The sequence below is a fragment of the Anolis carolinensis genome, chromosome 2 (genome assembly GCF_035594765.1).
Source record: "Anolis carolinensis isolate JA03-04 chromosome 2, rAnoCar3.1.pri, whole genome shotgun sequence".
Lineage (NCBI taxonomy): Eukaryota > Metazoa > Chordata > Lepidosauria > Squamata > Dactyloidae > Anolis > Anolis carolinensis.
Genome location: NC_085842.1, coordinates 303,976,385 through 304,003,603, shown reverse-complemented (window position 1 = coordinate 304,003,603; position 27,219 = coordinate 303,976,385). Strand labels below are relative to the sequence as shown.

The 27,219-nt window shown below is 37.4% G+C and overlaps 1 protein-coding gene across 4 annotated transcripts in view; it reads left to right on the top strand.

Moving 5' to 3' along the window:
• Window positions 1–27,219, top strand: part of spef2 (sperm flagellar 2) — a 92,464-nt gene that overhangs the window by 8,437 nt on the left and 56,808 nt on the right. For all 4 annotated transcript variants that reach the window (XR_010003624.1, XR_010003623.1, XM_062972493.1 and 1 more), the window contains exons 3-13: window positions 867–1,119; window positions 3,371–3,538; window positions 7,803–7,943; window positions 10,277–10,353; window positions 12,466–12,649; window positions 13,054–13,242; window positions 18,610–18,797; window positions 19,906–20,074; window positions 25,098–25,317; window positions 25,834–25,970; window positions 26,816–26,909. Coding sequence is in view for 2 of the 4 variants with exons in the window: in XM_062972493.1 (XP_062828563.1) it covers window positions 867–1,119; window positions 3,371–3,538; window positions 7,803–7,943; window positions 10,277–10,353; window positions 12,466–12,649; window positions 13,054–13,242; window positions 18,610–18,797; window positions 19,906–20,074; window positions 25,098–25,317; window positions 25,834–25,970; window positions 26,816–26,909 (1,820 nt within the window). In the remaining 2 variants the exon portion in view is untranslated. The remainder of the gene's footprint in view (window positions 1–866; window positions 1,120–3,370; window positions 3,539–7,802; window positions 7,944–10,276; window positions 10,354–12,465; window positions 12,650–13,053; window positions 13,243–18,609; window positions 18,798–19,905; window positions 20,075–25,097; window positions 25,318–25,833; window positions 25,971–26,815; window positions 26,910–27,219) is intronic.

The window sequence follows — 27,219 nt, the reverse complement described above, 5'->3', positions numbered from 1 at the left end:
TCCCTCCCCCCATCTCCTGAATGACAGTTGGAATGTATCTATTTCTTCTCTCCTCTCTGTTTCTGCTCTCATTCTGATTGGTTGTGTAGAATGGATACTTTGCAGGTCCATGCCTATTGTCTTTGACTTCTATTTTTACATCTTAGTGTGTGCTGTATTGAAACCTCTCTCTGCTTGTGTGTTAGGAGTATGTAGTGCTTAGAGATTTTCCCCTTTATTCTCAACCCTAGAAGAGATGGAGTTATAGAGTAGCTAGGACCCAGTTCTTTACTATTAAGAAATGTAGTTATTTTTGTAAATAAACCTTTTGTAATTGAACTCTGGATTTTGTTTCCTGGGCTCTAACTTCTTTTCCAGCCACAACACTTCACGCTGTGCTTGCTGTGAGCTGAATGTATCCTGTTTTTGTATTTTGGATACTCTGCTGTATTTTTGGGAGTTTTCCCTAACAAAATCCTAACAGTAACATCATCAAATGGGAGAGGATGAGAACCATTTCCTGCTCTTTCTCTGTGTTTCTGAAATAGATAATTCCCCAGTCCAGATAATACTATAAGACTTCAATGTAAAGTAAGATTAATAGTTACCTGAACTTCTCTTCCTGGTCATGCTGAAGGATGAGGGGAGGTAGTGGTGGTTTTCCATGTTCAAGCACTCAGTTAGATCCAGGATTATATTTGTCAGACTTAACCTTCATTGATCTCTATGGATAAAGCTACAAACCCAAATCTCTCTAATGTCAGAGGACTAAAGCTAGACGGTCTGAATTCAACTGTTGGTTGTAAATGGTGATGGGTTTAAGGGAAAATTTGAAGTAAGAAGAGCATTATGTAATGAAGTATTTTTTCTGTATTAAACTTTTACAGGGTTGCTAGTGCAAAGCTTAACAATTTTTCTCGGATGGAGCCCACCCTTCAACTTTTGAAAGTGCAATTTGACCAAAATGTAGCCCGAAACATCATGACAGAGCAGCATGGAGCTGCCACCAAACTCATATACCAATTATATGTGGCTCTGGAGAAGAAGAAGAAAGCAGGACTCACTGGGGTTGCCATGGATGCAATGAGACCCTCAGCACATGCAAAGCTCAGAAGTGTAGGAACAGAGATGTATCGAGAGGTGAGCTTGTTTCTATGAAGATGCTGTTTATCCTTGAGAGGTACTTTGGGAAAATAGCAGATGCATATACTGCGTCAGCGGCTGAGTGAGGAGGGGAATTAAGAGATAACTTGATTTATATGTTTTTTCCTCTCTTAACTGCAATCATAATATTTTTTAAAATCAATTCTGTGTATTTGTATTTTTTAAAAACTCTGCGGCTTGACAACCCCAACAGACCACTGAACAAAAAAACCTGGGTCTCCAAAGTTTCCTAAAAGTCACAAGCAGAAAACTCTTATAAGGCACAAAGGCTTCACTTTGTATGTGAAGTTGTACATAGATTTTAATTGGCATTTGCATCAGAGTGTACCTGATGCTTTCTGTTGGAATCAGGAAATTCTACATGGCTATTGATCCTCTGTCAGAGGCATCATTATTGTGCCATTGATTTCTATACTCTAGGACTTCACCATGCTAGAGTAATGGAGTAATAGATTTTTCAATTTCTCCTTGATCTGTTCAGTTGCTGGGCAGGGCTCAATTTTTTTTCCATTTTGGAAAATTGCCACAAAGTCTAAATAAAGGATATTAGTTTGGCAAAACTTTCAAAATGTATCTGTCCCTCGGTATCTTCTACATTGTTAACTTGTATCCTGGGAGCACAAATAATTTTAAATTAACCACTTGTTACAGATTCACACTGAAATGTTGGCATTCTCTTTCTTTTGCTACATTTTGTATTTCTCTTAGATGGAGATGGGTATCAAACAAACACAAACAAAACTAAAAGTCCAACTTCACAAAAAGATGGGTCTTAGTTTAAGTGACACCTTTTTATTTCAGTATCTTTATACTGATTTTTCAGAGTGCACATCTTCTCAAAATAGTTCAAAGTCAGTATCATAAAAATAGCTTATATCAGACATCCTCAAACTGTGGCCTGCCAGCTGTTTGGACCTCCAACTTCCAGATTCCTGACCATTGAACAAGCTGGCTAGGGCTTCTGTGAGTTGAAGGCCAAAACAGCTGGAGTGTTGCAATTTGAGGATGCCTGGCTTAAATATTTAAGTCATTGACTAGTTCAACTTTGATAAATGTCTCTAGAGTCAGGGTGCACACCTTTGTCCGTGCAGATGTTTCTGGCATACAGAATCCATCTACTCTAACCAGTTAACCAATAGTATTGAACAAAATCCTAAATGGATGAGCCACTGTGATCCAAATAAGTGTAGTGCATGTTATTCCTGAAAGAATCTAGCAGATGGTGTTGTACACATGTGACTTCAGTTAGAAGATCAGCAATAGTACCCATGAGCTATCACTTGGGATGGAGATTGAGTCAGTGCATTTTCCTCTGAGCTGTGTTACTGCCACATCTGATAATTATGCTACATGTACATTTAAGTTAAATTGGCACATGAGTCTGAAGTACTGAGGACCTTCCATTTTAGTAGCAGATACACTTGAACTTGTATGAAAAAATATTCTGAGCATTCTTCTTCAGTGGGGCAGCAGAAAGTGTACCTTCTTTATTGTTTCATCTCTGATGGAAGGGAAAATAATCTGTAAAATGCATTTAACTACAAAGGAAAATCAGAAGTGCCTGTTTAAATTATTGTGTTTTTCTGCATTGTATTTATTGAATGACTATAGTTCAGTTGTACATATGAAACATCCTAATTCAAACCCATGGCATCTCCAGTTAGGTATGGAAAAGATTTATGTGTGAAGCCAGCTATCAGTGCTGTGTGTGTTTTACTGTGGAGAAGGAGGTAATTAAAACATTTCATTATAAATCTAGATTGATAATTTGGCCAAATTCCTTGGCATCAACTTGGTGATTCATTTAGCCTTTAACTCAACATTCTCTCATAATTAAGGCTATCCAGCACAAGAGCAAGATGATTTGGGTTTCTAAATTTCAGACATGAGCTTCATTATTACCCTAATTGCATGGAAGGGGGGCATTATTTGTTTGTAGAGCCTATGATTTACATGCTGAAGGATTTAGATTCAATCCTTTTCATCTCTAGTTAAACTGGCAGGTATCAGGTTTTGTCCTCTCTCTGTCTAAGGTTCTGGAACATGTCAAAATACAAATAATTGGACTAGATGGACAGTGTATGTTTCTTCTTTTTGGTCTATAACTTCCAGAATTCCCCAACTAGTATAGCCATGATTTTGAAATTATAGTCACAAAAGAACATTTCCAAGCTGGGAATGTGATTAATAATTCCTTCAAATTGTTTGCATTGCATTCTCATTTCAGCGCCTTAAAAGCCTGGTACCACGGCAGACAGAACTGACACTTCTGCAGATTTCAGACAGCTTTCATAAAAAAGCCGATAACCTGGAAAGTAAAATATATTATATGGAATTGGCAAATCAAGAGAAAGCAAAGAAAATCCAGGGGAGAAAAGCAGAAGACATGGAAAAGGTGAAAACATATTTTTCTTCCTATTTGGCCCCAAGGTTGTAAAAGTGTTGATTATGCATTGCTTTTCATTTGTGAACTTTTAAGGGTATAATTGTAAATTCATTTAGCAATGAGTACATCTTATTAAACTTATTGGGAATTATTTCTGGGCCAGTGTGCATGAGAGTATACTGTTAGTTGGAAGCAAAACAAATGAAAACAAATGGTAAAATTTTGTGTGAATTTGCTAAGATTTTTAACTTAGTTTCTTTCTTTACTGATAGAGGCTCGTTAGCTTTATCATGAAGAATTAAGAGAGTAGCGTTGTTGTCAGTTGTAGTTTCAAACAGGGTGTTTAAGTCAGATATACTCACAGTTCCTTCCCCGAAGAGTTAGTCAATTTTCAGTTGTTTAGAAGCCTTGTGGGTTGTTGCCTCAGGGCTAGTCCTATTGCGTTTTCTGTTTCCCATTTCCAGGTGAGGGAGTAGGAAAAACAAAAATACTGGAGCCCATTAAATTATGTCCTATCATGCCGCCGCCATCTTACATCCTACCAAACTCCATATCTTTCTTTACTGTAAGTGATATTAGTGAATGATCACAACCCCCTGGATGGATGTAACTGGCTTATAATGACAGAGATTGGTATCTGTCTTCTCAGCTGACACACAATTTACCATAGGTTTGTTTTGAAGTCCTGTTTTGTTCCTGAATAAGCAGGTAACAGAGATAACTTGGACTTTTACAACTGGCATCTCTTAGGAAAACTTCACTCATTTTTACAGCAGAATGTCATTGGTTTATTTAATTCTTCATCAAATTGATTGCTGCAATTCATTTCACAAAGGACTGCTCTTGAAGACACCTCAAAGCTATAACTAGTGCTAAATACTATAGCTTACATCCTGATAGACAGCAGATTTAGCCAACTTTGCAACAGGTGCCATGATTACAAGTTTGTGCCCAGACACAGTTCCTACTGTTGACAGAAGTACTGCTTGGTTGGTGGTTAATTAATGTTTATGCTTGAATTCCGTATTTATTTTTTTCTTATTATTGTGAACTGTTTGAACATAAGAAAGGCAGTGCAAGAAATGTATAAGCACCTTCATCAAAATCCAGTTGCAACATTTTTTTTTTTAAAAAAAACAAAACCCCACCTGCCCAGCAAGAGGATTGAATGTATTTGAAAATATTGAAAGAGAACATTGTTTTCCTCACTGGTGCAGTGCTCTTTGCTTATTATATGCATAGATTTTTGGCAGTGGATTTTTCTTGAATTTCTGCAATGACCAGGTTTTTTGTTATGGTGCCCCAATACATTTTTGGATAATTGTATTATTGCAGCTGCAGAATACATCCTCGTAGCATTGCCATAAGGAATGTGGTCTGTGGCCATTGTAGCAGGCAATTTGAAAAATACTGTATTCAGGTGCAATATGTTTTGTTGTATTAGCTACTTATAACTATAAACAATTGTTTACATGGAATACTGGTTATTCTTTATAGTATATCCATTGTACTATGTATCAAAGGACATATCTGGGGATACATATCCAGATGCACAACAGCATGGACAACAGCTATAAACATGAAAAGGTCTTTTATATATAGACTTCCTTCCTGGAAGTGATTATTTTATCATCTGTCAATTTTTTGTCAATTTACCAGGCTTTACATATCACAATTTCCTCTCATCCAAATATTATTTCAATTATACCTTCAAAAGACATGTTGATTACAGTTTGATCTAGGGTACCATCATTTGACTGAAGATTAAGAGGCTATTTCCTTGTTCCTTTGGATATATGTGTGGGGCTTTTAATTTCCCATGTGATATTTCATGGTTCCTAGAAAATGAGCCCTCTTATGGCAGACCATGTAATTTAGCTACATTTTCTGTGGAGAAATCAAAAAGGGACATTTATATAAATAACAGTTTTTCAGTGTATCTGAGTCACAGTTCTGAAGCATTTGCAAGGCTTAACTCTCTTTTATCTGTGGTTGGTTGTTTAGTGGAAAATTTGATAAATCTCATTCTGCTTGAGGGCAAAAACTTTAGAGCTGAGTCCAGTCAGGCCCCTTCTTTATGCAGAGACACCACTTCTCATCTCCTTGGTTTATTTTTTTCAGGAAACTGTCAAATTATTTCAATCCCTTCCCTCAGCTCCCTGTACAAAACAGGGTAAAGCCACCATGAACATTTCCCACAATACCTTAGTGGAAGCACTCTACCAAGGAGTACCTTGTTGGGAAATGGTAGATCCAGGCAGTCCTACATTGCAAGCCTCAAACAGAAGGAATTTTCAAAATGGCAAGTCCTGCTGGGACACTGGACATTGACTGAGAATGCCACAGTTTCCCTTTTGGACTACCTCTTATCTATTCAATCAATATAGGGGATTCTGGAAGTAGTAGTTCCAAAACTGGTATCTTCAAGCTCTGCCTCAAAGATATCTGAGTCTAGGCCATAAGACCTGATAGTGCCAAGTTTCCTCCAACTCCTTGTAGGATGTTCTAGGACCATCTTTGTCAAGAGTCAGACGCCAATTAGCGAACAAAAATAGAGTTTATTCAGCAGATAAGCCAAAAAGTAATGTTAACACAGAAAAAACCTTGAAACACTTCACTATCAGTGCTTCAAGAGCAGTTCAAACAAAAATATAATTCAGCAACACAAGCAGGTAAAAACAAAGCTAAACAAACTTAGTGCAAACTGCACTTTCTGAGTCCAAGCCCTGCTAGCCGGCTCTGTAGTTTTCAAAGGAACAGTTCCCAAAAGAAAACACCAAATTGGTCAGGAAACAAACAAACAAACTAAGAATGCAGTAGACTGCTTCCACAATGTGGATAAAGCCGAAGGCTCCAAAAGGATGGTGAAAAGACGTCGTCCGGGATTCCAAGGTCAGGTCAGGAGATAACAGCGGTGTCCAAAGAGCAAGCCAGGAGTTAAAAGCCGATAGTAGTCATCAATCACAGGGCGAAGGCAGTAGCAAGGTCAAATTCCAATCCAAGGTCTGAAGAGGGTGCAGTCATCCAAAACAGGTCCACGATAAGACACAGCGAGAGCCAAGCTAGGTGATAACAGCAGATTCAAATCATAGTCCAAGTCCAGTCTTCATGGAAACACAGAGATCCCAATGGCGCCTCAGCAACACCTTGCCACACGCAAAGTGCAGTGGCCAAACATTCCCATTTTATTCCCCTTCCTCCTGGGTGACCAAACACTCACACCCAAACACCAGGTGTCCCAAATCTACTCAGAGTCGGAGCTCCACACAGCTAGAGCTCGTGGATCTGGAGTACCTAGCAATTCGTCGGAGTCCCAATCATCCTGCCCACACTTAGCCCCATGAACACTTAAAGAACCATCCTCCCTTCTCCAAGCATCCCAATTGGGATCAGCTCCTGCAGAAACCCCAGGTTCAGAAGTATCCACAGACCCCAAATCCCCAGACATCTCCGGTGGCTGTGCCCATTCAGTGCCCGCTTCCCCAGCCACCACCTGTTCCTCAGCATCCATCTCCCCATCTGAATCTTCCTCAGAAGATCCCCCATATAGCTCTCTAAGTCGCTTCCTGCGCAACTCCTCCAGTGAACCCTCATCACGAGGGTTTTTTCTTCCTCTTCGAATTCCATCCCCATCAACCATAATCCCCGAAGGCGCAGTCACAACAATCTTGATAGCATTTATGTGTTTTATTCAAATATTTATAGAACTTCTCTCTGACATAAGATCTCAGGGCAGTATATAGGCAAAAGGCAATGCAAAAGAGAGATTTAAAATCATTTAGTACAGCCTAAAAATATAAAAGAATTTAAACAATTTAAAGTTGCATACATGCACAGATTCAGAGCAATATAACTCTGAAAACTTTGTTAAAGAGCCAAAGTTGGTGTCAGGTCTGAGAGGAGGACATTCAATAACATTAATAAAGGAAAGGTTCCCTTCCTAAATCCACACAAAATGTATCATGGACCATTATTTGAAGCCATGTCATTTGTTAGGGTTGCTCTTTATTGATGCCAGAATACAGTTATTTCCCTTCCTTAAACTGGTAAATCTCCTTGAAATCTAGTTCATAATAACTGCAAAATACATAAAGTTTGAACTTGTTATTTTGAAATCATATTTTTAGCATTAGAAAATCTATATTTCTAGTTTTCTAATATTATTGTGAAGTTTGTTTGGAAACGGATTCTAAAATGATATTGCCTTGGCTATAATTCACATATTTTGTTGTCAGTTTTATGTAGCTCATTTATCCTTTCATTGGTTATTTAGAAAATTTTAGAAAAACAAAAGCAAAATGAAATAATGGCTAAGATACAAGCAGCCATTGTCCAGATTCCAAAACCAATGCCGCAGCACACTGTCAAGGCGATCGAAGAACAAAAAATGCTGAGGAAGAAGAAAGAAGCAGAGGTGAGTTTTCATGTTTTATAATGGCTTTAAAAAAATAACAGACATGGAAACATGCTGTGTGATTATTAATCTAATACCATAGCCTAAATATAGAGACAACCACAATTTGTGTGATATGAAAGAAAATTATTGCAACATTATACATCCTGGATCAGTGGTATAAATGTAATATTTGAAGAGCATGTTCATACCTGTATTAATGGGAGTAAAATTCTTGTAGCACTGAGATGGTAACTGTGTGGTCTTCCCAAAATCGTTAAACCCAACTCCCAGTAGACATCAATAGGCTAGCCCTATCTAAAGGTCAGATCATGCAGATGTTGTTGGGCTTGCATTCTAGCAGGGAAAGAGTTGGTGGTATGTAAGGATAGAAATAATATTTCCTATCAATCGTTTCCATATCAGAAAATGGATTCCCTGAAATAAAATGCTGTTGGGAAGAATAATAGATCAGTGATGCCTTTGTACAGTTTTCTCAAGAAGCAGAGAAACACTTCTTGTGAAAACACATTTTCTATGTGTTTTCTGAACATATCCCCTCAGGAGAAGGTTAACTTGCCTCTGCGTCTGTCTGTCTCGGTCTCTGTTTGATGTGTTTATGGGCATTGAATGTTTGCCCTATGTGTGTATAATGAGATCCGCCCTGAGTCCCCTTCGGGGTGAGAAGGGCGGAATATAAATACTGTAAATAAATAAATAAATAAAATTTGCACAGGAAATGTATTTTTGCACAAAAATCCTACAAGTTTTCACAACACTTCAAAGTATTACAATCCAGTATTATGATATCTTCTGCTCCAGAAAGAAAACTCCAGCAATTTTGTCCTCATGGGTGAGGATGAGATCACTGAAGATGTACATCATGTAGCAGCTGAAAATTGATTTCAGATTATTCAATCTGATGTCTTTGTAGAGAGGGAATCTTTTCTCTTTCCCTGTCAATAATAACTAAATATATGAGGCTTAATTGCTCTCATTCTGTCAGGATTGATTATCAATCTAAATAAAATAGTTTTCAAAGATTTCAACTATGCTAATATTGTACTGTCAATGGCTTTCATGGCCAGATTCACTGGGTTGCTGTGAGCTTTCCAGGCTGTATGGAAAACAAGAATATGGAAAACAAGTCTGCCAAGAATATAGAATCAAACAAAAACCTCACAGATGGAGCAAGCTTGTTTTCTTCTACTCTAGAGACTAGTACACAGAGCAGTGGATCCAAAAAGAAGTGGAAGAGATTCCACCTGAATATTAGGAAGACCTTTGTGACACTAAGAGCTCTTCAACAGTGAAAGATGCTGTCTTGGAGTCTCCTTCTCTGGAGATTTCTAAACAGAGGCTGGAGCTGTCGTGTGCTCAGTGTGTGTTTCGGCATAGCAGGGTTGGGCCTGAATAGCCCTTGGGGTCTCTTCCAGTTCTTAAGATTCTATCATTTTATGATTCTAAGTAGCTGCTGTAGGCTCTTTCAACATAAAAAAGAGGAATAGAAGGGGGGGGGGGAGTGGCAGCATCTTTTAGATTCAATTATTTAATGTGTTGGGACACACACACTGAGAATTGTGGTTGTAGAAATTTGCCTCAACTTTTCTTTGGCCTCAGTGGTCTTTTGCTCCCCCCCCCCTTAATTTTGTCCATCTATTGGGGCCGTGCATTTATTCCATCTGAGCTGGCCTAGGAGAAGAGTCCGTCTATTTGAACTGACTTAATGGAGGTCTCTCTTTCTGATCCCAAGGTCATCTGAGTTAAGTACACTACTAATACTCTCTGCCCTCTTTCTATACCACCAATAAAGGATTTTTCTAGTCCATGTCATTTTTAAACATTTTTTTTTACCTATAATTACATTCTGGTATCTGCAACTTTTTTTTAAAAGTGTGTATCTTTTTAAAAATACATTTAGAGTTCCAATACATGCATTTAAAGCATTGCAACCTTCATTGGATAGCTAAGGTCTAATTCACAGTCTACACAGCTTGACAAAAATTGCTTGGGGAAGTATGAGACATTTTCTCTGTCTGTTTCTCTCTCATGCACACACCTGAATCAGCAGCCCTTACATTAATGTGTGAATTGGAGCTTGGAATCACTCAGCCAATGTGGCCAGTAACATGAAAAAAACCTTTTTAAAAACTAGACATGGTCTTTTGGCTATTTCTGTTTTTTTTTCTACCACCATTATTTTTGGATTTTGTTTTTGTTTTTTTGGAAGTCTGTGCTGCCCCACTGAGGTTCCCAAGTACAAAAAAAATTGTATCCAGACTCACTACTGTTGTTTACTTTTGTTCTGTAGTATTGAACAAAAAGCCCTTCAAATGTACCTGGTTGTTTTCTAGAACACATACACAGAAATCATGAAGTTTGAGAAGATGATGAGAAAAGAGACCATCATACCCACTAAGCTCACTGAAAGGTAATGTGTAAATCAAGTCACATCTAAAAAATTAATCTTTATTCCTTGTGGCATCAGTTGTTGTTTGGTCTTGAAACTGTTTGTCATCCAGTTAATAAGCCACCTTGTCTGAAAAGCGGCTAGACAAATTTGTATAGTTTTATATTATGAAGGTTATCCAGAAAGTAGATTACGTTTTGGAATTAAAAATGAACAAAGTATAGGAGAAAACATTTACCATATGCAGTTGAAAGCCACACCCAAATACCACTTCTCAACATAGTCGCTATTCAAATCTAGGCACTTATCATATGATGAATGAGCTTGGCAACTCCTTCCCCACAAAACTTTGTCGCTTGCATCCTCAACCAGCCGGTCAGCCCTTTCCGCAGCTGCGCATAGTCGCCAAAACACTGCATTGAGGACGCAAGCGGCAGAGTTTTGTAGGGAAGGAGTTGCCAAGCTCATTCATTGCTATGATAAGTGCCTAGATTTGAATGGCGACTATGTTGAGAAGTGGTATTTGGGTGTGACTTTCAACTGCATATGATAAATGTTTTCTCCTATTCTTTGTTCATTTTTAATTCCAAAACATAATCTACTTTCTGGCTAACCCTCATACATTCTGCGGATTTCTGGCTATCCGGCTCTTCCCTCTGCTTTCATTTTAGATTGGAAGTACAGTAGAGTCTCACTTATCCAACATAAACGGGCCGGCAGAACATTGGATAAGTGAATATGTTGGATAATAAGGAGGGATTAAGGAAAACCCTATTACACATCAAATTAGGTTATGATTTTACAAATTAAGCACCAAAATATCATGTTATACAACAGATTTGACAGAAAAGGTAGTTCAATACGCAGTAATGCTATGTAGTAATTACTGTATTTACGAATTTAGCACCAAAATATCACGATGTATTGAAAACATTGACTACAAAAATGTGTTGGATAATCCAGAACGTTGGATAAGCGAGTGTTGGATAAGTGTGACTTTACTGTATCTAGTCTTGATTGCTTATTTGTAAGTTAATTATCCAAATGCTTTCTCCCATAAAAATGTTTTGTTCTAATTTCCTATAATTTCTATTATGTATTGGCTCTTCTGTTGCACAGAACTAACCACTATGCTACAGAGTTAGAATCATCTGATAGAGGAATATTAATGCCCTATGGCTCATGTCCTTTCCTCATATCTTTGTCACCTGTCTCCACAATCTTCCACATGGCTGGATGAATAGTTTTCTAGTGTGAAGGGTTTTCTGATTGAGTAGACTACAAACTGTAGAGCCTGAAGGCTTTTAGAAATATATAATCTTTCCATGGTATCCGCTGGGATTTGCTTCCAAGATCCTCTGGGGATCCATGGATGCTCTAGACCAGGACTCTTAAACTTTTTCAAGTCACATCCCCTCTCTACCTGAAATTCTTTTATGTAACCCCAGGTGTATAATTATATAAAATAGGTATAAATTAAATTTACTGATAATAAATTGGCTTCTACAAGGCTTGCTAAACAGATTGATTTTCCCTTTTAATAAAGCACACCTGAAGCATTTTCTGCAGAGTCCATTGTAAACACTGCATGTTGCTGCTAACAGATTCATGTAAAATCTAAAACAGTGGCGCTCAGAAACATTTTACTGTTGCCAATAATTGAGCTAAGGGGACCCCATTTGGGGTCGAGACCCACAGTTTAAGAAGCAATGCTCTAGACCAGAGTTTCTCAAACTGTGCTCCTCCAGATGTTTTGGACTTCAGCTCCCACAATTCCTAGCAGCTGATAAACTGGCTGGGATTTCTGGGAGCTGAAGTCCAAAACACCCGGAGGAGCACAATTTGAGAAACACTACTCTAGACAACTGTTATAAACTCAGGATGGTAGTACATTTGCAGTACCTTATGACCAGGCATTTACTGCTGTATTAATCTTGAATGCAAAGCAGCTTCCTACAGAACAAGTCACAGCTGAGTGTGTTGATTCCAGTGAGCTAATGGAAGTTGATTGTAATACTGTCACAGCATAAGTAAATACTAATGGTAATGATGCAATGGGGCATTAAAACAGCAATGTTTTTCACCCTTGTATTGAAACATATCATATGAGATAAGTGGAACTGTGTTTCTTAGCATGATACAGGGCCGTGATGTTGCAACCCCAACGATCACTGAGCTGTTGAGCACCTACTCTGATGACGAGTATATCCGGAAAGTTCAGAAACGTCTAGAGGAAGACACATTTGCTCGTGAACAGCGGGAGAAAAGACGCCGGAAGATGTTAAGAGAACAACTAATTGCTCATGAAGCACAAGAAGTGAGTTGCGTGTGTTTGCCTAGTGGTTTTCAGATGATGTGCTGATAAGAGTGTAGTAAATTATCAATTTACAATAAGATACACAATAGTAAATAAATTATGTAATTATTAAAATTATCAGCTCTTACTAAAATATATAAAAACAATCCCAAAAGTATTTGTATGCACTGTTGGGAGAAAAGCCCATAATCTGTAATAGAGCATACTTTTAGTTAAAATAATCAAAACATAATTGTTTTATGGAATTTTTAAAGTGTTCACTGGTTAAGATTTTAGAAAAATGTACCATGGATTATAGCAAATACCTTTTTAAAAAGAATACAAAATATAGCCAAAAAATTCATCATATGGAAAAAAAACAAACATTGTAAAACCATATTTTCACATTAAAAAATATAAATTAGGAGGCATATAGAGAGGAGCAGCTCATCAACAGGCTGATGAGACAGTCACAGCAGGAGCGAAGAATTGCTGTGCAGCTGTTGCATGTGAAGCATGAGAAAGAAGTGATGTGGCAGGACAGAATTTTCAGAGAAAAACAGTTTGAAGAAAGGCGGCTGAAAGAATTCCAAGAAGCTCTTGACAGAGAAGCGGTAAATGTTCTTTGATTTCTCCCCTTTATCTTGCTCATCTTTTAAAGCCTTTTTTATTTGTCTTATAATCAGAAATGGGATGTATTTATTCTGATATGAATTAAGAATATTAAAAATATGGGAACTTCGTTTTATTGGGTGTTTTGTAACTTTCCCAAGCTCTACATGAATTTGTCTTCAAGGAATGTTTGGGACATGCAGTGAAAAGACCTTAACTTAATCAGACCATGTAACCAGCAGAACACAGCAGACACAAAGTGTTGAGGGCATCATGGTGGTGGAACAAAGGACAAATTCTCATTAGGTTACAGATCTACTGTTCCCACAGAGGATCTTTGAGAACAGTAGCTCTATAACCTAATGAGAAGCTTGACAAAAGTAATAATGGGAAGTTGAATTGTTCTTGATTTGTTGTCAGAGTTAGGGAACATGAAGATAGAGTACAGTACATTGTGGTAATGAAGGGATGGGAAACCTGTGGTCTCCCATATACTGATGAATTATTTTTCCCATGATCCTGAATCAATTTTCATGCTGGTTGGGGATGAGGGAAAATGGAGCCCAACAACACTTGGAGGTCTACAGGTTCTTTAGTCTCTAGGGACTTGCCCCGCTGTGTGCACTCTGTCTGCTTACAGTTGTAGCTTGTTTTGTTTTTATGCTATAGGAGGGATTTGTCACAGGTATGGTGCTTCCACTACTCTATCTTTTAAAAGTTTGGAGATGTGTTGTCTTATACCTGTCAGTTTGCGTCAGCATGGATTTTCTGAAATTAGTAGAGTTGCTCATATAAGTTCCCAAGATGCAAAACGCTGTCTTATCCAATAGTCAGATCTTCATCTATTACATTTTCTTGAGCTTTGATATATCAGGAAATTAACAGAAGAACAAGTTGTAGTTTTATACTAACATTTTTTTCTTATAACACAGCACAGTTAATTATGCTATATAAGTGCCACAATTTACATAGACCCTGCAGAGTTTGGGCACAATTCTTATGACAAGACTCTTACTACTTTTAGTTCTGTAGCACAGCATTACAATCTCTCTCCAAAAAAGGCTAAGATTTGACTGTATTTTTATGTCATAAGACAGCTAATTTACCAAAAGAAAAAGATATTTGCCAAATAATGATTTGACCCTTGAACTCTGTCATGAGCACAGTGCCCCAATTAGCTGAAAAGGTAACCCAATTGCTAATGCGCAAACTGAAAAAAAATGTTAAAGAGAATTATCCCTGTTGTAAAGGAAAGGGTGCTTTTTCTGAAGGTTCATTCTGCTATGTTCCACCTATATTTGATACATGTTACATAGTGTTTATGATCTAATCCTTTTGGGAATGGGGAAGATATAACCTGAACAGCTATTTGAGGCCCTTCTCATGTTAACTATAATATTTGCAGTGGAAGGGAGTCAATGCTCAATGTCTCATAACTAGTGGCCCTAGTATGACTATGTGACTGACATCTGCCAACACCAATGGTGAAACAGTCACACTACTGTTGACCAGGCTTTCTGATGGAATCATATATGCAGCCCTGTCCACTAGAGGCCACAATTGCACTGATAATTGTGTGCCAGGGAGAATTACAGAAGGTTGAGAGGAGACATCATAGCCATGTATAAATATGTGAAAGGTTGTCATAAGGAAGAGAGAGCAAGCTTTTTTCTGCTGCCCTGGAAACTAGGATTAGGAGCAATGGGTTCAAATTACAAGAAAGGAGATTCCTCCTGAAATTAGGAAGAATTTCCTCATCACTGTAATAGCTATTCAGCAGTGGAACTCTCTGCCCTGGAGTGTGGTGGAAGCTCCTTCTTTTGGAGGCTTTTAAACAGAGGCTGGATGGCCATCTGTTGGGGGTATTTTGAATGTGCTTTTCCTGCATGGCAGAGGGTTGGACTAGGTGGCCCATGCCATCTCTTCAAACTCTATTATTCTGTGATCTCAGGCAAAGAGAGAAGACACCTCCAAGGGCCATGGTGGCTGGGAGGCATCTGATTAGTAAGAAGCTACCAACTGGAAGTTAAATGAAAAGAAAACGAGGTAACAGTAGTAATGAAAAAACAATGGCCTAATAAAGTCTGGGATGAATGCTGATTAATATACTTAATGTGGCCCAGACAGCAAAAAATGAAAGAACAGGATGAATGCAGTCAGAATAAAACAGTTGAGTTACCATATTCATTGTGGTACTAGGTGTATTATTATTATTATTATTATTATTATTATTATTATTATTATTATTATTATTATTATTATTATTATGAGAGAAGTACTAAGAATTAAATGGCTAATCTATTCACATATTTTTGTGCATCCTTTCATGTCTTAAAGCAAGTATGAACAACTGCAACAAGGCAAAAGGGCTCCATTCCAAGTTGGGTTTTAAAGATTCATTTTTCCTTCTGAAATTTTCCTAAACTTTTGTTCACATATATAAAAATAGCTACATATATGTAAAATATATTAAAATTAGCTGAAATTAAATTATTCAGTAAATATTACCATTACACATTCCACTCATTAACAAGTAACATTCCCCACTCATACTTGATAGTTGTTAGATTTCTGTATAAATGGACTAATAATGACTTGTCAGTATGATGTTGACTGTGATAATGACTTGATACTGAGCCAGAAAAAACTAAATTGGCTATTATATTGGTTGAGATTTGCAATCTTGGGAGCGTTAGGTGAAAAAGGCAGCTAATTCCAGAAAATCTGTGCTGACTCAGACTGACAGGCACAAAGTGAAAAACTTCTAATCTTCTAAAGGATATAGGGATGGAGGAACTACACCTGTGCGAAGCCTCTGCTGTAGCATTAAAGGCAAAACAATCTACTGCACTAAGCAGACAGAACACACATGGCATTCTCAGCTCTACTAAAACACTTACTCACAGTGTCTTGTGTTATGCATGAGTATGCTGTGACAGCTAGAGTGGTTAAGGACCACAAAACAACCTTGGGGATCACCATCTACATCTGTCTGAAAACCCTAAAGGGTTGTGGCCAGGTTACATGAAGGAGTGTTCTTCCCACATTTCCCTCTATGCACATGAAGTTAACCTTTTGTGGCTCTCCCTTAGATCCCTACCACCAAAAGATGCTGGTGGAGAGGGACTTTTCAATATGGCAGTTTACGTACGGAATAATCTCTGTGGAGAGGCTTATCTGGCAGCCACATTTGATATTTTCAGCATCAGGCAAAGCAATGGTAGTGCTTTCAGATACTGGCAATATTTTATTGTTGTAGCTGATTTTAGGTTTATGAACTGTATTGCTTATCTGCTTGATGCTGATTTTTTTTCACTTGTTGTTTTATTGGTTTTTTTTCTCTTTTAGAAAAAGGTAAGAAACATATAAATACCTCCTGCTCTCTTGCCACAAGGATGTGTATAAAGGAGTGTTGGTTTCCATGGATTCAGAGTAGCCTTCAGATTACAGATTAGTGCAACATTAGTAATGTCTATTGCAGTGGTTCTCAAACTGTGGATCCCCAGGTGTTTTGGCCTACAACTCCCAGAAATCCCAGCCAGTTTACCAGCTGTTAGGATTTCTGGGAATGGAAGGCCAAAACATTTGGGGACCCACAGGTTGAGAACCACAGCTCTATTGGTTAGGCTGTGTCATTATCCAGAGGGATTTGCACTCCAATGTCGGGACTCCTTGAACTCAGACAATTCCTCAAAGCAACTGGAGACATACTAACTTACCCTATGTTTATATTGTGTTTTGTGAGGAGCCATGATTGATGGGGAAGGGATCAGATCTTTACCAGGTCAATCATATATGCAGAACCTAACTCCTTTTTTAAGGGAATTTGCTTTAGGGTATGTATACCTTCATTCTCTTGTATTAATGGACTGTTTTGGCTGTTTGCATCACTGTTACAAAAGGAGTCTTTTAACAGTGAGAGATTAAAGAGAAAGAGGGCTGGTGTATTGTCCTCCCCTCCCCCCTCCTGTTTGCCTGTTTTTATAAAAACAAGTTTTCTAGAGGAGGCTTTCTAAAATTGATTAAAAGACTTTCTAGAGTACTGCTTCTTAAACTGTGGGTCCCATCCCCAAATGCTGTCTCCTTGGCTCAACATTGGGGTACTGAAAAAATTGACAACAATAAAGGTTTTCTGAATGTTACCTGGTGACTGTTTTAGACATTTACATGCATCTGTTGTGTACTGTTTACAGTTGAGTCTGCAGAAGATGCTTCAGCTGTACTTTATTAAAAGGAAAATCAGCCTGCTTAGCAAGCCCCGCAAATGCTGCTTTGTTATCAGTTATACCTATGTTATATCTGGCTGAAAGGGGTCATGAGTGAAGACGTTTAACAAATTCTGTTCTAGAGCACAACACGGGTTAGAACAACCAATCCTGGAACAGGGATTCAGGATTTAGAGGCTAATAAAGGGAACTGTTACATGGTCTACATTGCTGCAATCTGTGATGTACATGCAGTGAAAATGGTAGGGGAAGAGGGGGAAATTCATTGGAAGCTTAGTTTCGGGCAACCTTTTCCCAATTCCATTTTAATCTAGAAGTTCTCACAGGACTTAGTTTAGCCATTAATCAACTTTGAGCAAATTGCTCATGTCCTGCCTTAGGTTCGACATAGATATATAGCCAAGCCCTTGCAAGTATAGCCAATCGTGATAAATGTTGGGAGCTGAAGTTCATCAATATGTGAAAAGTTGCCTGATTATCTTACATAGTTTGAGTGGTGCTCTTCAGAGTAACATTAAAGCCCTTGCATTGTTTATAATTGCAGGCATTTATAAATGCAATCAAAATTACACATACTGCAAATTCCTCCACCCTTTGCAGAAGCATTAGTTTCCTACAAGGTTGGGGGAAGTATTCATGATAGTGGGAGAGAACAAGGCAGAATATTCTTGGATGTAGATCATCCCCACAGAGCTTCCTGTCCCAAATGAGAAGGGTTGCTCAAAGCAACCTAGCCACAACATGTGTGTTTTTTTCTTTTAAAAAACAAACAAACTATCATTCAACTCATCTTTAAACTATTCCTATCTAAAAGTACATATGCTGATGGTTACATGCTCTGAATGCTTCAGTACATTTTTCATACTATAGTCCATTCAGATATGAAGTTAGGAACACAGCCTGCAGAGAAGGTGTGGGGAAGAGAAAATATCACAGGCAAGTGAAGGTTTAATCTCTGCCCACATAGTCCCCCTAAATTCTTTCCACCCACCATTTTTTATTACTCAACAAACTTGGTTTTGGCAAGAGGGACAGTGATATTTACATAATGGAGTATTAGTCTACATGTTTTCCATTTGATTTCAGTATTAATGTATTTGACTTGGCAAATCTGATGACCATTTTTATCCCAACTCCATCTAGGCTCTTGCAAAACAAGAAAAAATTGAATTTGAGGAACAGGCTCACAAGGAAAAACAACTGCATGCCAAACTTGCTGCTCAGAGAGCCGAGGAACGCTATAAGAAGCATTTTGCAATCTGTTGGGAGGTAGTTGATCAAATCATCGACTTGGTGACCAAAATAGGAGAGTATCGGACACTGACAAACAAGTAAGCCGCCCTTTTATGTGCTAGGATTTTTATGTTTTAAAACTGAGGAAAATACCTTTTGGTGATGTTGCTGCCTGAATCTTCCTTTTTCCTTCATCATGCTAATTACTGTATTATTTAGAAAGAAATTTTAACAGAGCCTAGCTGAAGAGCTTTTTCTGATGAGGGTGGGTGATAATGAAAGACTTCCTATATAAGAAAGAAAATATACTTCATAATTCCAAGGACTACTCATTTTCCCAGAACAAAAATACATGCTCTCATTCTGTACTCTTTTAACTTCCATTCACCAGGATTTTAAAAAAAATGAAGATAACACATGCATTTATTGAGTTTTCTGACACCACTGAGAAGTATAGAATAATGAAGGTTGAAGTTAGCATTGTAAAGTATTAAAAAGATTTAATGTGTGCTTTTTCTGTATCATAAATTCATGAATAATTTCAATATTTTCCTTCAATCCCTACTAGAAAGGTCAACCAAACTGTGTAACTTCTGCTTCTTACCATTATGATTCCTTTAAAAAACATTATGGGCTAGTTTCTGGCCTAGTATATTATTTTGGATTGGGCAAAAAAGTATCCAAATGCAAAAACAATAGTGCCATACATGACAAGAGGGGAGCCAGTGCGGTGTACTGGTTTGAGCATTAGACTATGGCTCTGGAGACTAGGATTTGAATCCTTGTTTAGCCATAGAAACCCATTGAGTGACTTTTGGTAAGTCATTCTTTTAGCCTCAGAAGAAAGCAAAGCCTAACCTCCTGTATACAGATCTTGACAAGGAAGTACCTTATGGTCACCATAAATCAGAAACAATTTGATTGTAGGGACACAGCAATAGCAACAAGGCAAGCAGCTGAAATTTAAGGATAACTAATGTTTCAAGTGTCAGTATTATAGAATGCATGTGGTTTAAAAAATCTCTTTTGATTTGTAACATAATCTCAACAGCCACATACTTGGGTAGAATATCTTAAATCTGAAGAACATATGGAATCTTATCAGAGTAGTTTTTTCATGTTATTTGCTGAATGTTTTGATTGATAAATATAGTTCTCAAATATAAATATAGATGATCACAAATTTTTTTTGTTTGATTTCCATAGCTTAATCCCAATCAAGATAATGCGTGACTGGAAGGAGCTATTCCTAAAAGGGAAACCAATTTATGAGCAGGCTGAACTCGATCCTTTGCCAGCTGATCCAACTCCAGATCAAATAATAGAATTTGAAAAAATGGATATACTAGATGAAAAAGACTATGATGAATACAAGGTACTCCCAACTGATATAGTCTAAATGTTTGCCCACGACAACTGCCCTGTGAACGTTGCACAGATTTCATATGATCCTTTATGTTGGTTTAATATACATGTTAACATACATTGGTTGAACATACAAGGTTACTTCATAGTCTGTTTTTCACGGGCTAGGTGATAACGGGTTCATTAGCAGTGAGGAAAACTGTGCTTTCAGTTATTTGGCTGAATGTGTGGGCATGTACGTTGTGATAAGCAAGAACATAACTATAATTTAAACAGAAGTTGTCGTATACTCCACAGTGCTAGCAAATGTAACATCACAAAATGTAATGTATAATAAACACTACATCTGTCACAGAGTGAGTAGTCTTATTTCATACAACATGGTTGGTGTCTGATAAAAGGCAGCTGGTGCATTTTTAATAGTCAGATTCTTGATATTTTAAGATCAATATTTCAATTTTATGGCTAGAAGGTAATTCTGAGAAATACTTCTTGTAGGATCCACATTCAGATCTTCTATTCATAATCTATGTCTAGCCTCCTAGTTTTTGAAATCAGATTATGATTACATAATAAAATGCTGAATATTTGTTTTTTTCTGGTACAGGTTTTCAAAATAATTGCCTTCCCTATTACCAACTTGGCTGCTTTTTAGGTAAAACGACAACCATCCACCCACCCACCCCGTGTGTGCACACCCACCCACACACCGCTGCCTTGTTGAATCTGCAAAGTACTATCTTTACAAATAGCCTATGCATCTTTCAAAAGTTTTGTTTGGGAAATGAATACCACATTTATAATCTTCTTTGTGCCCACATCCTGAACAAATTTGTACATTCTATTTTGCACTAAGTAGTAAATCTTGGTTAGGAAGTTTGTGTGGGGGATATTTCAATATAGCAGCAGCTTAGTTTTGGGTTTTTTTTAGACTTAACCTCTGTACGTGAAAGTTGTTTACTTGTTTACTTGCTTATATGTCACATGAAATAGATATTAAATTTCATTGGAAGAGCAAAGGCTGTTCTGTTGCCATTAATACTGGTGTTTGAACCATTGGGCCAGGTCAAGATTCTGCCATCCTTAGACCCGACCCATTGAAATCAAAGGCCTGTCATGACTCATTTTTAAAATTTAGTGGAAGTTCCCTAAGTATTATTATTCTCCATGCTGCTACTGCAGCACAGTTAGTTGTCATTAGGCTACCCCAGTGGAATCAGAAAAAACATAACCTCTTTATTTTTCACTGAATATTTTGGCTAAAAACAGATAACATGGTAGCTTGAAATCATTCACATTATATAGTTATTACATGTCATTCTATGGAATCCTGTAATTTACTGTTTGGTGAGGCACTACAGCTCTCTTACCTCTATAAGTAAAGACAGATTTATGTATGCATCGACCCATGCACTAATCCTGCTAATACAAGGACACTTTACATATTATTTATATTTAGGTTTTAATTTGTATACTATCTCTTTCCCAAAAAAATGACACATTGTGGTTTGCAACAAAGATATAACTCCTAGAATCATATAATCATAGATTTGGAAGAGACATCGTGGGCCATCCAGTCCAACCCCCTGCCAAGAAGCAGGAAAATCGCATTCAAAGCATAACCTAAAAAGTTATAGTGCAAAAGAAAACTTAATAATACAAAAAAAGGTATAATGTAAAAACAGCAAGAATTTGAAGCAGTATAAAATCACTAAATCATTTTATCTATGGCATTTGGGGTCAACAAGGATATGCTATCCTGGTGAAGAGAATTCTAGTTCTGTGTAATTCAGCTTCTTGTGCTCATCTCTAGCATAACACACAATCTTTCATACTTATCAGAAAGGTTGTTCTGCTAAAATAAAGTGTTTTTCTGTCTTCTGTAATTTTGATGCTATATGAGATTACACGCTTTAAAGCATATTTGTCAAGTCAATGGGCTTTTTGTGAGTGAAAGCTCAGTAGTCAAAAATGAAGGGCTAAGATTGGCGTACAGTGTATGCCTTTCATACGTGGCATCATTTATTGTCACTGCTGGATTGAGTGGCTGAGGCCTTGCTACTGAACCTCCCTTCCACGTTAGTAAACTACAACCCACAAATTATCCAGAAGTCGACTAGGATTTCCAGTATCAACCTTGAAGTACTAAAAGAACCAACTCATTTGAACTATGGTGCTCAAGGGGAGTTCTGCAAAGAGACAAATAAATAGATCTGGAGTAACTCAATCCATTCCCTAGAAGCCAAGATGACTAGCATTAGACTGTCGTACTTTGGACACATCATAAGAAGACACTGACTCTCTAGAAAAGACAACGGTGCTTGGCAAAATAGAAGACAGTAGCTAAAGAGGAAGACCTCATTACAAGTGAATCCACTCATCCAAGACAGCCACGACTCTTGAGTTTTCAAGATCTGAGCAGGCCTGTTGGTAAGGTGAATTGGAGGCCATAAAGTTGCCATAGCTTGACTTGGTGTTGACTTTACAGGTTGTAAAGCTTGAAAAGAACTTTTCCTGAAACATTGGAGTGCCATTGCTATCCTTGAGAGTTGTGACAATATTTGGCTGTATAGAACCCTGATTCATTTCAGTGTACAGCAACTTCCTACCGTGTTTCCCCGAAAATAAGACAGTGTCTTATATTAATTTTTGCTCCCAAAGATGTGCTAGGTCTTATTTTCAGGGGATGTCTTATTTTTCCATGAAGAAGAATTCACATTTATTGTTGAACAAAAAATTGAACATTTATTATATACTGTACAGTAGTTGTCATCACAAAACAGCATAACCAGACAAACTATGAAATCCTATCAAGAATTTCTTGTTACTACCATTATTTCCATGTACAACTGGTATATACATTTACCAATCCCTGCATGCTCTGGTGTTCTGTTTGGCAGGCGCTGGGCATGTTTCCAAACAAAAACTTTGCTAGGTCTTACTTTTGGGGGAGGCCTTATATTTAGCAATTCAGCAAAACTTCTACTAGGTCTTATTTTTCGGGGATGTCTTATTTTCAGGGAAACAGGGTATGTCCACCTATAGATGCTAGATTTTGAATACAAAGCTGACCTTATACAGTAACCATTGTTTTGTTTAGTAACTGTGGGTATCATCAAGGACCTTGATCACCTCTAGTTCTCAGAGAAAGCTGTCCTTCTCTCACTCCACTCTAACTAAATGTGGATAATCTATGTTACTATAGATATGGTTGTTCCATTTTTATAATACCCATTTGAAACTTTTATTTAAAAACATCTGGAGTCCTTGAGATCCATTCAATGTGCCTTAGAGGTACAAATCATACAGTGACTTTCCAAATCCTAACCACTCTCATTGCCTCTTGATATTGCAGAAGCGAGTAGGTGTGCGTTGTCAATGTTGTAGATTTCCATGAAAGAACAACTGAGGTGGGATGCCACACTGCAACGTATCCCCTCTCCTGTTATGCTGTCTTTCCTCCAGTTGTGCACTCAAATATTAATTTGTAGCAGTCCTTTTCAATACAAAACCAAGTTTGCATTGTCAGTTCCTGTGTTTGTCATACTGCTATCACCCTCTACAACATATTCCAGACCTAATGAAATGGTATATGAGTTTAGATATCTAAAATATTTCTTAAATTCCTCTGAGAGATTAAGTGGCTTTCTGAGATTGCAGTATGGCAAAGTTTAGATACACAGAGAAGATACTAATGAATAACTAAATGATGGGCTGGTTTGAATTGTTGCTTTGTTCAAGGCTTCATGTACCATGGTTTATGAAACGTCAAAATAGCAAAATGCAAACTTCTGCATGGAAATCCATGGCTCCATAATGTATGATCATGGTTTATTTTCCTAGTTTGTTAACATAAGTGATATTATGGAGCTTGGCTTCAGATTAAAACTAATATGTAACAGGGCAGGCGGGCAGGCAGAAAAAGAATATTAGAGTAGCACCTGGCCTGAATTTATAAATCCTTGAATAATGATTCAAACTGGTGTGATGAGTTGGTTCACACTCATGTGTTTGAACCTCCAAGCCAAGATTTGGAGGAGGGGAATAATCTTATTCTCCTTCCCTCTTCTTTTGTACATATAAAATTAATTAGTTACTTCTTGACCATGATACCTGCAACTTGCCATTGCATCTGAATGAGAAAATGATGTGCACTTATCCATAAATGATTTGAATGCTGTTTATATTCATGATTTGTTGAAGCCTTGCCATGGGCAAATACTGGCCACTGTTTCAACATAAAATCAAACTAGATAGTTCAATCTAGTTTAGTCTGATCCCTCTAGTTGGTGCTCTTTTTATATTCTTCATTTTTCATTTTATTGTTGTTGTTGTCATATGCACAAATATGATAAGCAACTACTTGTCTTACTTCAAAGCCACCATGTATATATACAATCCATACATGTGCTGGAGCCATGGTGGTGCAATGGGTTAAACCCTTGTACTGGCTGGACTGCTGACCTGAAGGTTGCCGGTTCAAATCTGCAAGATGGGGTGAGCTTCTGTCTGTCAGCTCTAGCTTCCAGGGATATGAGAGAAGCCTCCCAGCAGGATAGTAACACATTCGGGCATCCCCTGGACAACATCTCTGTAGATGGCCAATTCTCTCACACCAAAAACAACTTGCAATATGTTCTCAAGTCACTTCTGACATGATAAAATTAATAAATAAATACATGTGCTAATTAACTGGGAAGTAGTGCTAGGGAAGCATGGATATAAATTCCATATGCTAACTGGATTTTATTGGTGTGCAGAAAAGACATGTAGATGTGTATTTCTTGAGTGACTGTAGATTTGAGATTTTCCCTGCTTCTTGTCTAGTGCTAATATTTGTAAACCACCATGAAGATTGTGGTATAGAAATAGCTTTAAAATGATTGCACTCAGATCTTTCTGCTTCTTTGGTCAGATGTAAATTCTTTTCAGTTCAGTGCGATTTCTACCAAATGTTAGTCTTATTTTAGTTCTTTGAACAACAGTAATGAATGTGACATTTTAAAATTATTTTATGTTTTGATTTATTACAGATTATGATTGAAGAATGGTATCCACCTGAAGAAATCAGAGCAAATAAGCCTCCACCCAGTAATATAATACTAGGTCATGTGGTTCATAGATTGATGGGATTGTTCTATCCTCCAGAGCCTGAGCCGCCTCCACCTGTATCCTCTCCATTTCCAATCAAGGGATGTATTTTGGGAAAGCTCTTCAGTGGCAAAACCACATGTTTAAAGTTCTTGGAAGAAGGTAGAACTTCTTTTTCCTTTTCCTGGAAAGTCATTTTTCTCTATTAGTTATTTGTCCAAGGCCTCCCTTTAAAATGATCCTGCCAACAGCAAAGGTAAATGGTATTAATAGTAGATATATTCTGCTACATGTGATAAGTGTTATGATTTGCATAAATATAATCTAGGGGAAGTATATTGCACTTGGATGCCATTTAGAATTGAAGTAAACCACAGAATTTATTAAAATAACAATTGCATATGAACCAGTTACTACTGGTAATTTTTTTATACCTTTCTACCCCAGTGCTCACTTCTAAATGTCCAGGGATCCATTTTAAAAAGTCCTGTGACTTATGACCTTACACTCTGACTCAGATTGAGTCTGTTTTTGCTTAGTATAATCTCTCAGTTCTAACATGTTAGCTCTTCAAGATTTGTTGCAATGGCCTAGTCAATGCTTACGAGAGAAAATTCACTAGTGTTCATTTATGATGTCCTAAACTCCAACTCTTTGATCTCCTTTTATGTATATCAGCTTGCAACATCCATGTATTATCTATTGATACACTAATCGCAGAGGCTATCCAAGCTTATCATGAAAAGGAAATGTCAAGTGAAACAAGTCTGCTTCAAGTCTCTAAACTGGATATCCCTTCCATGGATCAAATTGCTGTAAGTCTTTAAAAATTCTTTATAGAGTGGTAAATTGTAGCCAGATCCTGTAAGGCTGGCCAAACTAAGCAACATTCAGTGATCTATTTCTTCTCTCAGCCCTGAAATTTGGTACCTAAAATTACTCAAAATGCTTTGGCCTGTGAAGCAGAAAATCCAAATAGCATTTTCCTCTCCATCTTCAAAACCACTATGTTGATCCTTATTCACATGGACTGTATTCACATAAGCTGCCATATACATAGGCAAATTCTTTTAATTTCCTCAGAATTTATAATTGGCAACTTCATGGCCAGTAATGTTTCCTGGATGGATTCTGTGAATGTCTCTGGGTAGTGCCTGCAATCTACTTCCTTGGAAGCCAACTAAATGTTTGCTCAAGATTTAGGGCCCAAGTGTCCATGGCTTGGTTCTTGCCTGTCCTGCTGCAGTTTTAAGTTATTTATTTGTTTTATTCTTTAAAAATATATGTTGAGTCATATTCAGTTATTTAACTTGTCTTAAAATTTATTCTGAGTTGGCTTTTAATGTCCCATCTTGAGATTTGTGGTGATGGAACGGTTGCTCACTCTTTCTGATCTGAAACTTCTTCATGAGAGGCAGAGTGGCTGCAGATCACTGGAGAGTAATTTTAAATGAAAGTTAGGAAAGTCACACACACTTGGTCACTTCATTACTTAAAAGTCACATAATTAATCCACACATGAAAAATCTTTCTCTTAGGCTTTTTTCTAAAACTTAATAAAGTTTTCTTTTCTGTGAATGAAATTTTGTCAGAACCCTTTTGTAATGATGTGCTAGACTTCAGTTCATTTGCTTTCTTGTTTATTTCTTGGATTGAAAAGGTCCTGAAGGAAGCTTCCAGGGCTTCACTGACAGCATTAAAAGCTTACTATGACATAGCAGAGGTGAACTTCAGCTTGACTCCTACAGTAAAAGGTAACCTTTAAAATATAGATACATTTATGATATTAATATTTAGCTGAATATGGCATATATTTAAATACTCAAACTAAGATGAAAAGTGAGTAAGAATTGCAAGATTTGGATCTGAGAAAGTATAGTGTTTTATCATACATGGTGTATCAAATAGTTTCAAACTCATATCAGATACCAGTCCTTTTGTAAATATCATAATGGAAATAATATTTGCTCCTGCTGCTGAGCAGCTGTTCCCTATCAGTCCAACCAACCTTATAGGGCTGATGTTTTGAAGAGAAAGGGGCAAAATATACCACCTGAACAAAGG